The sequence below is a fragment of the Pocillopora damicornis genome, chromosome 2 (assembly GCF_964200805.1).
Source record: "Pocillopora damicornis chromosome 2, jaPocDami1.2, whole genome shotgun sequence".
Taxonomy (NCBI): domain Eukaryota; kingdom Metazoa; phylum Cnidaria; class Anthozoa; order Scleractinia; family Pocilloporidae; genus Pocillopora; species Pocillopora damicornis.
In genome coordinates, this window is record NC_142671.1 from 22,369,469 (window position 1) to 22,384,501 (window position 15,033).

Genomic DNA, 15,033 nt, shown 5'->3' on the forward strand with positions numbered 1-15,033 from the left:
TTATATAAAAGATGATCGAATTCATAATCAATTGCTTTCAACGGTCGATCTCATTTCTTGGGGCACTAAAGCGTAAGGCGTGGAGACTGGGTTCTATTCGCGAAAACGAGGCAAGATTAGACAAATAAACGTCACTATGGTAACGTAAACGGACAGTAAATTAGCAGAAAAAGATGGCGGTTGGGGATGGAGGAGTTGACGAAGCTGTTGAACAGCTGATTAATACTGCTTCTGCCTTAGGGAGTACCACTATTGACCTCAGCAATAAAAGATTAACACACTTTCCTGCAGAAGTACTTAATCTACATCAATTAGAGGTATTTTTGATATCGTTTTAGACTAACTTTTTCGCGCGTCTCGATATCGATTTTCACAGTTTCTTGAACAGTTTGTATTGACCTTTTCGAGTTGATTCGCTAACACCTTTGAATGGTATCGAATCAAATGATAGCGTTTGTTTCTGTTGGTGATATGAATTGTTAATAGGAGATTTCTTTTCTCCACTCTCTCCAGTTCTTGTATTTAGAGGGAAACGCAATCAGCTCCTTGCCAGAAGAGTTGTTTGATTGCTTGCCATACTTGAGATGGCTCGATTTGAGGAACAACCGGATAACGGATATTCCTCCCATAATTGGAAAACACAGGTTTGATAGAGAGTTTGATTATAGTTACTCATTGTTTTTATGCCTAAATGCCCAACAGCCGGGCAAGATCTTAATAGAGATTATTAAGAAATTGAATTTTCATAGAATTTTCCCCGGAAACGATCTTTCAAACCTATCATATGTTTGTTTAGAAATGTCAGGCAATTCCAAAACTTATCTTTATTATAATTTCATGTTTTAGACGATTATTCCGAGCTTTTGGATCGCTAGGTTTTTTACTCTTAAACAACATTTCTGACAAAGCGATTTTAAGGTATGCACAAGCTCGCAAAATATTCGTCCGGGCTATTAGTCTAGGTAACAACATAATTTCGAATGCAATTTGATGTTAATAAGCACATTCGAGTAAATTTTTCAAAGAAATCAAAATTGCACGAGTTTGTGGGGTGAGTGCAATTTGTAGTCTTTGAAAAATTTACAACTATTTAAAATTTTGTAGTCTTTGAGAAAATTACAACTATCCAGCACAGCTTAGCAGTATTGCCCATGACATTCTTATTGCACTGCTTGCAGAACTCAAGATCAAACTTAAGAGTTGCCTAAAACTCTGAATTTATACCAAAATTAGCGAGTGACCTTGGTGGCAGGTTAACTGTTGTAAACTTGGTAGTGGTGAGATTGCCTTGGTGGTGAGCTTGCTATGATGTGACAGTCTGTCTGGTGGTGGAGATGATAGTAAAGTAATAGAAAAAGTGATTCTTTGAGTTTCTTTATTATTACATGCATAACAGCAAGACAACTGTCTTCAAAAATGACATTAGTTTTTACCGACTGATGGACCATCAATTTATAACTAACTGATATGTTACACAAGCCTATTGATTTCACTTATAAATTGAATTGTGTTCAGTCTTGTTATTTTTCCTCAACAGAAATTTGAGAAATTTACTATTGGAAGGAAACACTATAGAATCGTTACCACTAGAGCTAGGTGAGAACAAAACATTTTTACAATCTGTTGTGCCTTAACCCTTTACCTCCCAAGATCTCATTTGTAATTCTCCTTACAGTCTGCCATATAGTTTGTGTGATGTTGGTTTGGAGAATTTGGTATTGGATCAACTAATAATCTCCTAATTAAGATTTGTCTTCACTCTCATTACTTGTCTGCTTGATAGTATTTTGATATTGTAAGGGAAAATTATGTCTTGGTCACTCCTGGGAGTTAAAGGAGTTAAAAGTATACTTTCTTGGATGTGTAAGATAAAGGTAAAACCATGATAGAGAGGTTTTTGATGGAGTGTCATAAAACCAAAACCAATGTAAACACAATGACCAAGTAGAGGAAATGACAATACCTTAACCCTTTAACTCCCAGATCAAATTTATAATTCCCCTTACTGTCAACCATACAATTATTATAATGTTAGTTCAGAGAATTTAGTATTGGATCAACTAATCATCCCCAAATTGATAGTTTCTTTAATTCTCATCACTTATCTGGTTGATATTGTATTGATATTGTAAGGAGAAATTCTGTCTTGGTCACTCATGGGGGTTAAAGGGTTAAAGGGCCAATGAGAGCTCAGAGTACACCTGACCAAACTGCCTCAAGTGCGGGATTGGTTTCAGTTTTGCATCTGATTGGTTGAGAGAATGGCAAAAGTTTCTGAAGAAAGAGAACAGTTGAGAGAATGTGCATACTGATGGTTAGCGCCTGTTATTTATACCTTCTTTTCAACAAAATTAAGAACCTTCTTAATTTTTGCTGTTTTTAGGCTTAGTAAAGAGTTTATCAGGACTCAACATTTCTAGCAATCCACTTGAATTTCCTCCAGCATTTATTATGGAAAAAGGAACTCAGGTAATTTGTTTCAGGGCAATGGGTTAGTTGCTTTCCTGTGGATAAGTATGTACAAAACATACTGTGGTATCTACTGGGTGGAGATTTATCCAGTGGATGTTGTTGTTTGCCCTTTGAACAACCCAAGCCCGGAAGATAGTGTTAAATTAAATTTTCAGATTAAAGTTACAGGAAGGCAACTCTAAATAAGTACACATGGTACTACAGTAGTTAGCACTTACTTTGTTGGATTAGAGAAAGAGCAGTGAGAGGTACAATGTAGATGTATAATCTGGCTGGAGAGAAATAAAATGATTAAAAAAAGAAATCAAAATAATTCATAGATTTGTATCCTGAGTTATCACAAAGACAAGTGAAAAAGAGTACAAAAAATACTATTTGTTACCCTTGAAATTTACAGAAATTATCACCATAGCTATATTGACATACACATAATCTTTTTTTTTTCACGTCCTTGTACTGTTAGGCAAAACATTGTAGGAGTGTTCTTTAAGCATAGCATAAAAACCAAATTTTCAAACCAGAGGAGCAATCCTTTTACCAGATGAATTTTTCAAGAATTCTAAGGGATTTCAGGCCATAATGAGAGGTGCTACAGGTGTTAAATTTTACAGGTGGCCACCTGAAAAGGTGAACACTGCAGAATGATAAAAGTTGATGTATAAAAATTGTTCTCACTGACTTATATTTCTTAGTGTTTAAAACAGCTTATGTCACACTTAAAATAGTATGTTGTCAATGTAATTGTTTAATAAATAAATTATATTTTCCTGTAGGAAGTACTCAAGTTTCTCAGAGAACAGTACATGTTACAACTGCAAGAAAGAGGTGCAGTCCTTGTGGAAGGTAACTACAAGCTCTCAGTGAAAAATGGCTGAAATTGTAAAAATCCTGTACACAAATACATATATTTTTAAATCAATTTTTAATACTTTTCCATTTCAAGGAGTAACCAAGAAGTTGAACTCACCTCCTTCTTTGTATTCTGCACTTTATGCAGTTTTTACATAAATCAGGTTAAACAGATATCTTTAATTTTGGTGGAAATTCCAGGAATTCCTACAGTTTATTTTCTCTAGCTTGTACCTATGTTTTAAATTATCTTCAAAAACTTTGGAAAGGGGTGATTGTGTTATGATCTGGAAGTTGCCATGAATATTACACACATGAATGATTGTGTTGTATGACAGACTGAGTGAGTAGGACTTCCAAGGCACAGGTTATTATTTCTTAAGTCATGTAGCAAATATTGTTACATTTATTTATTATAATTTTTTTGTTTTGCATTTGTCTGTCAGAACACCCAGAATCCTCTTCAAGTGAGGAGTTGCTATTTGCTACAACACAAGATGGTGAAATCACAAGTAAGTTTGGATACCTTGTTTACATTCTGATACTGTTTTATGAATTACAATTCTGAAACATCTTGAACTTTGTGATAACGACAGATTTTTCTTGAAAATACTACAAGAAAATTTAATCATTACAAACTCCTTAACCATAGAGCCTGAATAGATGTAAGAATTAAGACCATGCTCTAAACATTCAGCCAAATATTTTCCCATGCTGCCTGACCAAACTCAGTCATGAAGTATTTATCAAATTACAACTAAGTCTTTAAATTTGGAAATAACATTTGTGCCTAAATAAGGCACAATTATTAATAATACATTGTAAGGGGGTGTTTTGACAACTGCTTTATTTCTGCAAGTCAGAGTAAGAAACTCACAATTCATCAAAAAGTTCACCTAGTTTTATTTTAAGTTTAAGTGCCCCATTAGAATTCATAGTTCTCTAGAAATGCAACAGAGCCGTACAAGTGCGGGGCCGCATGCCTCTTTTAGGACTGGCTCAAGTCAGCTTTCACTTTGGCTTTCTTTAGGATTAGGCAGTGAGGCTACACTAGTCAAATGATAATCTGCATGTTATTTTGGTGAAAAAGTTTCAAAATGATAGTGGTTCCTTTAAGTTGTGGTTTTCTTTTACGACATTGAGAAAAGGGATGATTTAATTACAGTACAATTCTGATAATGATATACATGTACATGTGATTACAATGATTAATGGAAATGTATTGAAATATAATGACTGTAATCTGAAGCCAGAAATATTGTTAATGATGAGAATAATAAAAATATCTGAAAGAAAACATTGGTAAATATATTTGTCACTCATAAAAGATTAAAATAAGCCTTTATTTTGTTGTGTTTATAACATTCCTCCAGACACTGAGAACAAGTAGACTAAGTAAACATCGCCATTTAGAGTGCATTTCAATTAATTGTCTTAAAACCAAAGCCAAAATAATCCAATCCCCTAATCAGAGGTAAGGGAAATAAAGCGCTTTTAATTTGAGTTTCGTAAAACCGAATCCAAAGTTATTGGAACAGACAGTCAGATCAAGGGAAAATTATCACAAGTAGCCAATGAGAGGGCAGAGTAAAATCGAGTAAACTGCGTAAAAAAGCGCGGGAAGACGCTAGTGACCAAGATGCGATTGGTTTTAGTTTTGCATCTGATTGGTTGAGAGAGTGGTGCGAGTTTTCTGGACCAATCAACGACAAAGGACATTAATTGTAATCCCAGATTACTTTCAACAACTAATGGAAAACGAGAGCGTACTAATGTAGTTACTTGCTGTCTTCCATGTAAGTTGTCTTAGTTGAGATGGTGAGACATGCAAATTTAAAAGTGGATATCACTCCATTTATGGATAGATTTACAGTGTTCCTCGGTCAAAATAACTTCTGTTTTAATGCGTTTGGCTTGGGCAAAATGTCATGCGATGGATCCAAAAAGAAGCGAAATTGGAATGTTAACCTTTTTTCCAAAATATCGTGCTAGATTTTGAGCAGAATGTCTGAAAAGTTACTGATATCCACTTTTAAATCTGCGTTTCAGGGGAAAGAGAGCACGTGGATCAAGTTGAAAACGAGAGAAACATAAAAGCGGATAGAACTTTCAAGCTACCTCCGATAATCCAAGCGGCAGCAGCGAGACCGAAAAATCGCTCGGTTGACGAGTCGGAAGAAAACTTGCTTAGAGGACAAAAAGCTCGGAAATTTGAACAGGAAAAACCAACGCGAATTTTTGAGCAAAAGTCCCCAGTAAGGACGGTGAAGCCCGAAGCAAGATCACCGAGGAAAGATGTTTCTTCTTATGGTCCAGAGAAGAAGGACGGGAAAGTTCAGTTGAAACCATTGGAGGGAAAACGGCGAATGGGTGAAAAATCAGATAACTACTTGGAAAATTCGAACAGTAGTTTAGAATTGGACAAAAATTTATACATTGTGGATAGCCATGGCGATGGAAGAAGAGAGAAACGCGAGAAAGTTAAAATGAAAAGATTTCCGAAGCCTGAAAACCCTCAGAAAAGTTTGCCTGTAGTGGGGAGCTCTGTTAGTCACAGCGATGCAGATGTGTCGACTTCGCATCAAGACTCAAGCAATGTGAAAGAAACTGCCTCTTTGGAGCTCCAGAAAAATCAACTAACTGTAGATGAAAAAGCTTCTAAAGAAACTAAAAAACCTAAACATCCCGAATATTCAGGTGCTCATGGATTATATAGCAAAGGGTCAAAGCCATTGTCTGTATTCGAAGGGGACATGGTTGCTGTCAGAGTGCCAGAAAAGCTTTACATTAAGGGACAGCCCTGTCTGGGCAAAGTAACATCATTAGCAGACCACCAGGGATTGCTCACGGTACACTATTTCACGGGTAATTATGGAGGCCGGTGGAGACCGATGATGAGCAGAACAAGCCCGTATCTGAGGAAGGTGGCTGCCGATAATGTTCTATGCAAGTTTAAATTGACTACTGATGGCCGTATGTCGCCTATCACGCAGAAGAAGTTGAGAACTATTGTTGATGATCAAAGAAATGAAAACAGTGACCCCAACTGAGGCAGAGTTCTGGAAATGATTTACCCAGGAACCGAAAAGTTTATAGGAAAGGATACAGTGCAACTAGACTCAGAACAACTTCAGCTCGTAGGAGGAGAAAATCAACGTTCCTAGCCCTTTTTAATTTTATTTGACATGTATCTTGAGACTAGCAATTATTTAAAATATCTACTAATATGCTTTTGGATACTAATATTACTCTCTAACTTTTATTTGCGCTCCTAAAAAGGGATTTTTTTCCGACAAAAAGTCGGAAAATTCGGTGGCGAGTCGAGTAAAACAAGGTATTAACATTAACAAGAAAGGTATTTTCACGCTCTCTAGTCATTTAGGATTTTTTTGTCTTGATCATGAATGTCTCTCAGATGTTAACTTTTTTAGAGCTTTGCTTCCTATAATAGATTAACAGCATCCTTAGAGAAGATGGAAATTATGTGAAACGTTAAATAGATATGAATTGAGATTAGTAATCATATAGAATATCTACAATGCTTTTAGGATACTCAATAACTCCTCTGGGTAGGATTTTTGCCCCACGAAAAGGGATTTTTTTGTTTTATTTTCTCGACAACAAGTCGTAAAATTCAATAGCGACCAGAGGAAAATAAGGTATCGAAATTAATAAAAAAAGGTATTTTCACGTCCTCTAGATACTTAGGGACTTTTATTTTAACCATAAATGTCTCAAATGATAACCTTATAGCTTTGTTTCCAGTGATAGATTAATAGTATCTCTGGAGCATAATAAAATGATGCATAACAATTAGTACTAAACATGACAAAAGTTGAAAATTAAGGAAGAGCTACATTTCTCTAATAATTGTTTCAGTTATCATGCATAGCGCCCACAGCTTTACATACCTTAAATCAGTAATACATACATATTTTTATAGTGATAAACTCAAATGTATAGTCATAAGTCTTTGAAAAAAGCGTGTAATTAAAGCTGTTATCGCTAGATGTATATGTAGTAGTATTTTGATAGAGAATAATGCTAACTTTAGTGAACTTCATAATTATATCACGGTGTGCTTGATTGGCACAGTGTCTGTTTTTGTTCAGCTAAACGTGCATTTCTGAATGTGAAGTCGCTGTACACGACAGGGAATTTAAAAGAAGAGTTGATTTTATCGGCTGAGTTGATGATGTATATTGGCCACTGTAAAGAGTTTCTAAAACCAACATTTCGAGAGAAAAGTGCTAACGATCTTGTTATACTCCGAACGACACAGCACCATGGTTTCTTTAGAAACACACCTCTCTTAGGGAATGTATTTGGTCGTTACTTGACAAGTTTATACGCCTTCTGTTTAGTGTCCAGAACACGATCTTTCTACATCCTCTCTTTGTTTAGACCATGCACACTTTGTTTTTGGGGAGGAGGGGCGAGATCGCGAATAACACGCAGACAGGGAGAGCAGACACGCGCCAGTAAGCTCTCTCTGTCTTTAGCGTGCCTGTCTAAACAAGGGACCATTATTTATCGCCCGGGGACTGGAAGATTTTGGTTGTCCCCCTCCCCACCCCCGTCATTGGCAGTTAAATGGCAATCGATTTTCTAATGGTCCTCACTTGATACTCAGTTGACGACGATTTATGTAATCCTCTGTAATTTCCTCAAATGTCCTCCACCACCCGCTCTCAGTCGATTAATATTGACTGTTCCCTAATTACTCGCACTTTCCGGTGTAAACATTCGCGCGAGGTCGAGTCGTGTTGGACAAACCTCATCCTAGCATTTCCGTCTCGGCCAAACCTGTACCCTACAGTAAGTTTTGATGTCGATTCTTTCCGGTCAATTTTAATCTAGGTAAGAAGAATGCCTCATCAACCCGCCGGAGAAGAAGTAAAACAGATTCGAAGCAGCTTCCAGGACTTATAAACACGCCGGTAACATTCCATCCCCCTCCGTCGCGGTCAGACGTTTTACGGCGAGAATATGACAGGCAAAGGATGGAACTGCAATCAAGCAGTGGACAGACAGTGGATATCCGAAGCAGGGAACTGACAGGGTCCGGTAAAAATGCATCTAGGCTAAAGAAAAGCAGTCCTAAATCGGAGAGGTATGGCCTGACCTGTAAATGAAAACTGATCAACGTCAGTAAGCAACTGCGCACCTACCACCAGAGGCGTCCCAAGCTCACGTCTCGAGAAAAAGCAAACGATTAATTCATGAAAGCGTCTCGCGGTGTGTGACGCGGTGTTAAGTTACGCAAGGAACCACAGGCGGCCCAAGCTCCAGGTGTGAGAAAATCATCTTGCACAATAACAGTCAGAGTTTATATGAGAATATTTACGACCACTCATCTCACAGCTGGAGCTTGGGTCGCTTGTGAAGGAACCGTTGAGAATTTGAACGCGCTCCAAGAAATAGTACGGGGAATGAAATATGGTCGACTGACAACGCTAAATATTCCGAAATATGAACATTTTACACGCAAGATTAATAGAACGTACTCAATCCTTGTGTGTCCGTTGTGGTTTCTGGTGTTTAGGTGTTTTGGTGTTTTGTGTTTTGCCGTTTTGGGCTTGTTTTGCCATCACTGTTATTCCTATTATATGACGGAGTCAAGCTTGACTCTGTCTTGTAACAGGAATAACAGTGGATTCATTCCATATCTGTGGAAATTTCCTTGAGTTTCGTGAATGTTCGTTTTTCTAGTCGAGCTTCATTCTCTCTCTCCATTCCCTTCTCTCCCTCTTCTCTGTATTTAAACGCGACGCATGTGATCTCTAATCTCTATAATCAGCCAATCATGTTCAGAGCCTAGAACTTGACAACGACGGTGGAGTTAAGCTTTAGTTTTGAGCCCTACGTTGTTTTCGGTTTATTGCGTTTTTTTTTTGTTTGGAGTTAAGACTTCTTTAAGGTTTGATTGACGACAAAATTTTGTATATTGGTTGTTATATTTAATTACACCTTTATTGACAAAGATTTTGGAAAAGGAGTTTTACGATATGTTTTTATCGATAAATTGGCCTTGCTTTTCATAAGTGTGTAACTACAGAAAGACTTGATATAGCCCGCAATATGTTTTTTTCAACTAGAATGTCTCAGTTTTCAAAGTCGTTGAGGTGCTAACTTAGCTTTACTAAATTTAAGTTCCAGATCAGCTCGGTTCCAGTACGACGCCAACGCGACTCCAACATTCCCAGATTACGAAGCTCGGTTGGCTGAGCAGCAAGAAATAGCGATTTTAGCTGTGATGAATGAAAAAGAAGCCTTGATTTTGCAGAAAAGGAAGTAAGTTCGTGCTATTGAAAATAATTAGCAGAATTAGATGTTTCCTATTAATAGTTTGATCGATACAACATCATTGTAGTTTAGTAACAGTTTGCGACTATGGCCCTTGCCCAGCCCGGATGATTAACATGTTAAAAAATATGTTCAAAGGATGTGGTTAGAGCATTTTTCAATAGGTGTCGTGCAATAGCATGTAACTGGCATCAGCTGGCTTTTCAGGTTGTTTTATTGTTATGAGGTATGATGGTTAAATGCTATTGGTGTGTTTTTGGGGGTTCTCATTGGTTCATTTCGAACCTTGTTTTTAATCGGTGGCGTCGGTGTTGTTCCTACAGAGATCCCCTCGGTCACTGATCGGCTGTAGTTATGTTTTAAAAAGTATACCAACCTGGTATCAGTTACCATGTCTGACAATTCAAATCACTCTTGTTAGTTTTTTAAAATTGTTTTCTGAATGATTTCAGAACGCAAAGGCATCATGATAGAAAAAATCTCTTTGAACGTAAATTTGTTTGAAAATTCTCTCCCTTTTTGCTGTAGGGATAAAAAGGCCCTAGATGACTGGCGGGAAAAGACTAAACTCCTTCGTCAACAAAAGCAGAGGCTTTCCGCCGTAAAGGGCTCTTCAACGGGTAAGGCTCCTAACAATTTCCACCAATTCGTTTGTCTCTGAATTACTTAGACGCACCAAAAAAAAAATGTACCTAGTGCTTGCAGTATGCTGAACGCTCTCAACCATGATATAAACTTTACGTGAGATGTTGTTACTCAGGTACGAGTTCATTGAAGCTTAGTTGTTAGAACATCAAACTGCGAAATCGTATGGTGCAGAATACTTCTGTTAGGAACAATCACTTAGCGTAATGTAAATCTAGACTTGTTTCGGCACTCAATCAAAAACTTCTTTATCGCTGGTTGTGTTTTGTTTCATTATAGTTGAAGTAAAAGCACCGTATGGAACCGAAAAATCTGCCAAGGAAGATGAAAAGGTAGGGTGGTATTATGAAGCGTTTCGCTCCTGTAATGGTGTTTTCCATCAGAAGAAGTTGGAAGTTAACATGAATTCAGTGGACAATAAATTGCTGTGTGGACTAAACTATAGTCAGGAGATTTCGTTACCATGTCTTGGTCTTTAAAACGACAGATATTCAAGGGCGTGCTGAGAGATGCAAAGTATAATGCTATGCTTCTTTCGTGACTTGTAAGAGGTTGTGATCTTGTGGTAGGCGAGCGATGTTCTGTCACGTAGATTCGACGGTATATGTGCTCATATTCTCTAGAGAGATTCAGGTTCCCGGTGGTTAGTGTGATAGACTCGTGATTGAAAGGTTTGGCATCGGGTCCTGACCCAGTCATTGCGCCGTGTTTGTAGGCAAAGTAGTTCATTCTTACGGTGTCTCTCTTCCCTCGGGGGTATAAATAGCCTTGTTGAATACTCAGGGAAACATAATGAAATTCTGGGAAGGAAAGGGGCGAGAAGGAGAATCCTGTGATGGCCTTGAATTGGATTAGCAATACTCCCTGTCGACTCATGCTACGAAATTCAGCAGCAATGGAAACTAGGTTCGCATGCCGATCTTTATACACAGTTTCTCTTGAAGGAGAGCTTCGATCTCTTCATAACTTGTGTCCACACAGTTTACGAAAGGCAAACGATTGTAACAACAAGGAAATGTTAACCTCCCTTTTTAATAAAAGATCTAAGGGCATGAGATTAATAGATAACATTAAATTTTGTTTCTAGTCTCCTCACGGCTACGCGAAGAAACTAAAGGAACTATTGGAGGAAAAGGATGGCAAAGGAGCGGCCAGAAGGTGGTGTACTTAAAATTGTACATAGGAGCTTAAAATCTGGGGTTGAACTTGAAAACTAGAACAAGCAATAAAATCTTTGATCCTAAACCTGCCTTTTATGAAGTTTCATGCAACAGCTGAAATTTTGGACGAGACGTAACTTAAATACTTGGCGCTAAGTTGAAATTTGTGCACTGATTTGAAGACCAGTGTGAACTTTTCTCGTATTTTAAGTAAATATGTTGCCGTGAGCTCCTTTTCCTTTACTTTGAGAGCTAGAGAGCTTTTTCTTTGGCTTACACCATGTGTCTTGTAACTTTATAATTTACTCGCCGTTAGTGACTTTTGTTTTTCTTTTTATGACATAGGACGCTTGAAGACCGTGATTTGGAGAAAAGAATTAAGGTGCACATGGAAAAGTTAAAAGAGCACCGAGGCAAAACGTACGGATCGATAGAGGAAGAGCTTGAATCTGCAAGAAAGAACCTAGAAATGGTAAGTGAAGCTTTATTTTTTGGGACCAGTGAAGTTTCGATCAAAAAAGAAACGAAACAGGCACAAGACAAATGAATTATTAAGTTTCTGTTTTAGAACAATTTTCGATTGAGTGTCGTAAAACCAAAATTATCACCTCGACCAATCAGATGAAAGGTAGATACCCTAAAGAGCTAATAAAAACTTGAAACTAACCACCTGAACCGCGGGAAAACGCGTGTAGCCAAGATTGGTTTTAGTTTTGCTTCTGATTGGTTGAGAAAGTGGCGCGAGTTTTCTGGGCCAATCACATAACGAAGTAAAGCAAAAACAAAGCAATTTCGGATCACTTTCGACACTCAATTGAAAATTACATTAATCAAGGTATTCCTCGGAACTGAGCTAAGTACATAGTTTTTAGCAAACGAAATGCAAGGAACATAGGAGTTGTCACAAATGAGAAATTCATTTTTGCACCGGGCTTAATGCAATAATAAAGTGTAAGAATTAGAACTGTATTGAAGTTCATATTCAAAGAGAACAACCATCCTTGAATCAACAATTACACCATGTAAATCTAAAACTATCCTTTTAATTCTCACACTTTCATGCTTTACCTCTTTTCTTGTTGTCACCATTCATCATAATTAGCATTGTTCTAATTACTATATAATTCAACTTCCAACGCTTTGTACAGTAATTAACTGAAGATGACAGAAGTTTCTGTCGAAACATGTTTTACAGACTCAAAAGTTTTGTCGCTTTCTTTTAATTTTTGACTTGCCTGCTAATATCAAGACCCTGTATTGAAGTTAATGTAAATATCTTGCTCTAATTCACTGGATGCGCCCTTCTCCGTTTGGTGATCAGGGTGCTTACTCTACCAACCTTATAACCTCTTAACCATCTGCACCCTAACATCAGTATGCAAATTCTCCATGCTGTTATCCTTATATTTCCTATGGTACTTCAAAGGAGAATTTGTCTAACAATCAAGAACTTTTTGCGTTTGCGATCATCTCCTTTATTCTCATGGCCTTAATGTTTGATCCATGTGTGATACTGTTGGGAGAAATTAGATGCTTATCACTTTAAGTGATTAAAGCGTTAATCAATTCTCCCTAACTACAGGAATTTACATTAATGTTTTTAGACCAAAAAAAGTCAGATTTTCATCATTATTTGTTTGATGACAGGCTCGTGAGTTTCAGCGTGAAGTCAAAGACAGAAAACAGTTGGAATATCGTTTGAGGGCCTTTACTGGAGAAGATGTGTCGTCTATGACCCGCAACACAAAAGAAAAGACAAAAAATGCTCCGAAATAAAGATGAACTGCTCGGATAATGTTATGTACATAAGATTGTGGAGAATTTTACACAGAGTGGTGTCTGAGTTATGTTTTAAGATTAATATATGATGAACGTTTTCTATGATTTATAGCCGTTGGTTACGAAAGGAATTATTTCAGAATGTGTCATATTTATACTTTAAAAATCATAATACTTTTAGTTTCCTCACCAGTGCTGTTATTCACTGTACAAAGAATAAAGAGATAAAGATCACCCTTACTGAGTTTGATTTATGCTGCATCTCGATGTTAGCTCTCCGCGACAATTTCACAACGTAGGTTCTCCGAAACTTGAGCACACCGTTTCGGAAAGCCGCGCATATTCATTGCTGTATTGCCGCTGTCTCTTCATAGAGTCCTTACTTAAGGTGCCCGTTAACGAAGGCTTGACTGTAACTAAAGATTGAATGACTTGCCCTTAGCCGAGGTAAAGCAAGCATGCCCAGGCGTTCCTAGCCTGGTTTCCAGGAACAGAGCCCTCGAATAAGTATGAAGACTGTGACAAAATAGCAAAACAAGTTGTAACTATAATCATTTGACTTTGCTCCTTGCATTGCTAAGTGGTAACAGCCTTCTTATCTCTAAGTTTTCACGGGGAAGAGAACATGGATGTCCTTGTGACTAAAACGAAAAAAGTTATATAACCAACAGCTTTCAGTAGCTTGGTTTGCCTTCCGCTTGGATTTGCTGCAACCTTTACTGATAAGCTTAGCACGGACTGGACCGCGGTATAAATGAATAAACCGCACATCAAAACCAACTCCTGAAAAATAAATCACAACGGCGATCATATATGTAAAGGAGAAAAAAATACTGTTCAGAAGAACCCTAGTGTTAAATTTGGAGAATGCGGAATTCTTTCGTAAGCTTACAAAATTGAGTTAGGTTTATCGTACGCGCTGAAGCGCGCAAGTAATTAACGCACGTGCTAGCTCCGTTTGTTTGCGTCACAATCAAGGGAACGTACGCCGAATAAAAAAGAAATTACAACGACGAGCAGACACATGGATCGAGTGCTGAAGCAATCAACAGTGGTTTGTGAAAGCTGGACCAACCGTGTGGCTAGAGTCAAATGCGTCTTTTTGGTTTGCCGTGGCATTCTCAAGAACGATGATGGAGCAGTAGTTTTACGATACATGGGTTTTGAATGAAACACGAAAACAATCTTCGCGATTCGACGGTATGTTTTTTCAAGGTTTCTTAATGTAATTCTGGATTAGTTTGGACACTTACTTAAAAATTGCCCTAATCATGAATATCTGTGCTCATTTCAGTTATCCAGTGTCTAAAATTTAGAATTTCGCCTTTTACTTTTGACTTTGCATGGAACCGTTACACGCAGTTCGAGCTTTTTTATGGGTAACCCTCACCCTGATTAGTAGGCTTTGAATGGAAATGTTACCTTGACTAGCCATAAAGTAAACGCTTTTATTGTTTACATGGATATGATGTGTTTCACTAAGTAAAACTTTCAACCAGATTTAGCAGTTTTTCATAAAAAAATCTAGATTTTTCGCAAATCGATTAGTAAAGAAGCTAACATCTAAACACAACCGGAAAGTAAGAGCCGACCAGCATTAAGCACTCGACTTTCAGTTTAGTCAAGGAAAGAAAAAGATTTCTTTACTTCATCTGTCAATACCAGCAATGTAGCAAAACATGAAACATCTATCAAAGAAATGACGAAAGAAAATAACTGAAAGAGTAAATTTTTCTGCGAAAGCTAAATGTTAGCTGTGTCTTCTTGATAAATCATCTGTAAAATGAAAAGTTCCATGACTGTGGAAATAGCGGATCGCCAT

The 15,033-nt window shown here is 37.5% G+C and overlaps 1 protein-coding gene across 2 annotated transcripts; it reads left to right on the top strand.

Moving 5' to 3' along the window:
• Nucleotides 1–38: 38 nt before the first annotated feature.
• LOC113676470 (uncharacterized) lies at nucleotides 39–13,451 on the top strand. 2 transcript variants are annotated; one of them, XM_089196388.1, is made up of 13 exons: nucleotides 39–317; nucleotides 514–644; nucleotides 1,538–1,596; nucleotides 2,384–2,469; nucleotides 3,246–3,315; nucleotides 3,768–3,833; nucleotides 8,182–8,434; nucleotides 9,475–9,615; nucleotides 10,156–10,247; nucleotides 10,552–10,604; nucleotides 11,360–11,430; nucleotides 11,778–11,904; nucleotides 13,080–13,451. In XM_089196388.1, the coding sequence occupies exons 1-13, from the start codon at nucleotides 174–176 to the stop codon at nucleotides 13,206–13,208; spliced, it is 1,422 nt and encodes a 473-aa protein (XP_089052514.1). In that variant the 5' UTR covers nucleotides 39–173; the 3' UTR covers nucleotides 13,209–13,451. The 2 variants fall into 2 exon arrangements, with proteins under 2 accessions (XP_089052514.1, XP_027048930.2); XM_027193129.2 differs by lacking the exons at nucleotides 8,182–8,434; nucleotides 9,475–9,615; nucleotides 10,156–10,247; ... (2 more) ...; nucleotides 11,778–11,904; nucleotides 13,080–13,451 and adding an exon at nucleotides 5,371–7,501 and having other exon boundaries at nucleotides 47–317.
• The last annotated feature ends 1,582 nt before the right edge of the window (nucleotides 13,452–15,033 follow it).

Bases quoted from the DNA above. Each gene is read 5' to 3' on its own strand.
- LOC113676470 (XM_027193129.2), top strand. From the start codon at position 174: ATGGCGGTTGGGGATGGAGGAGTTGACGAAGCTGTTGAACAGCTGATT. The intron at 645-1,537 runs GTTTGATAGAGA...TTTCCTCAACAG, and splicing joins CCCATAATTGGAAAACACAG to AAATTTGAGAAATTTACTAT. The intron at 1,597-2,383 runs GTGAGAACAAAA...TGCTGTTTTTAG, and splicing joins ATCGTTACCACTAGAGCTAG to GCTTAGTAAAGAGTTTATCA.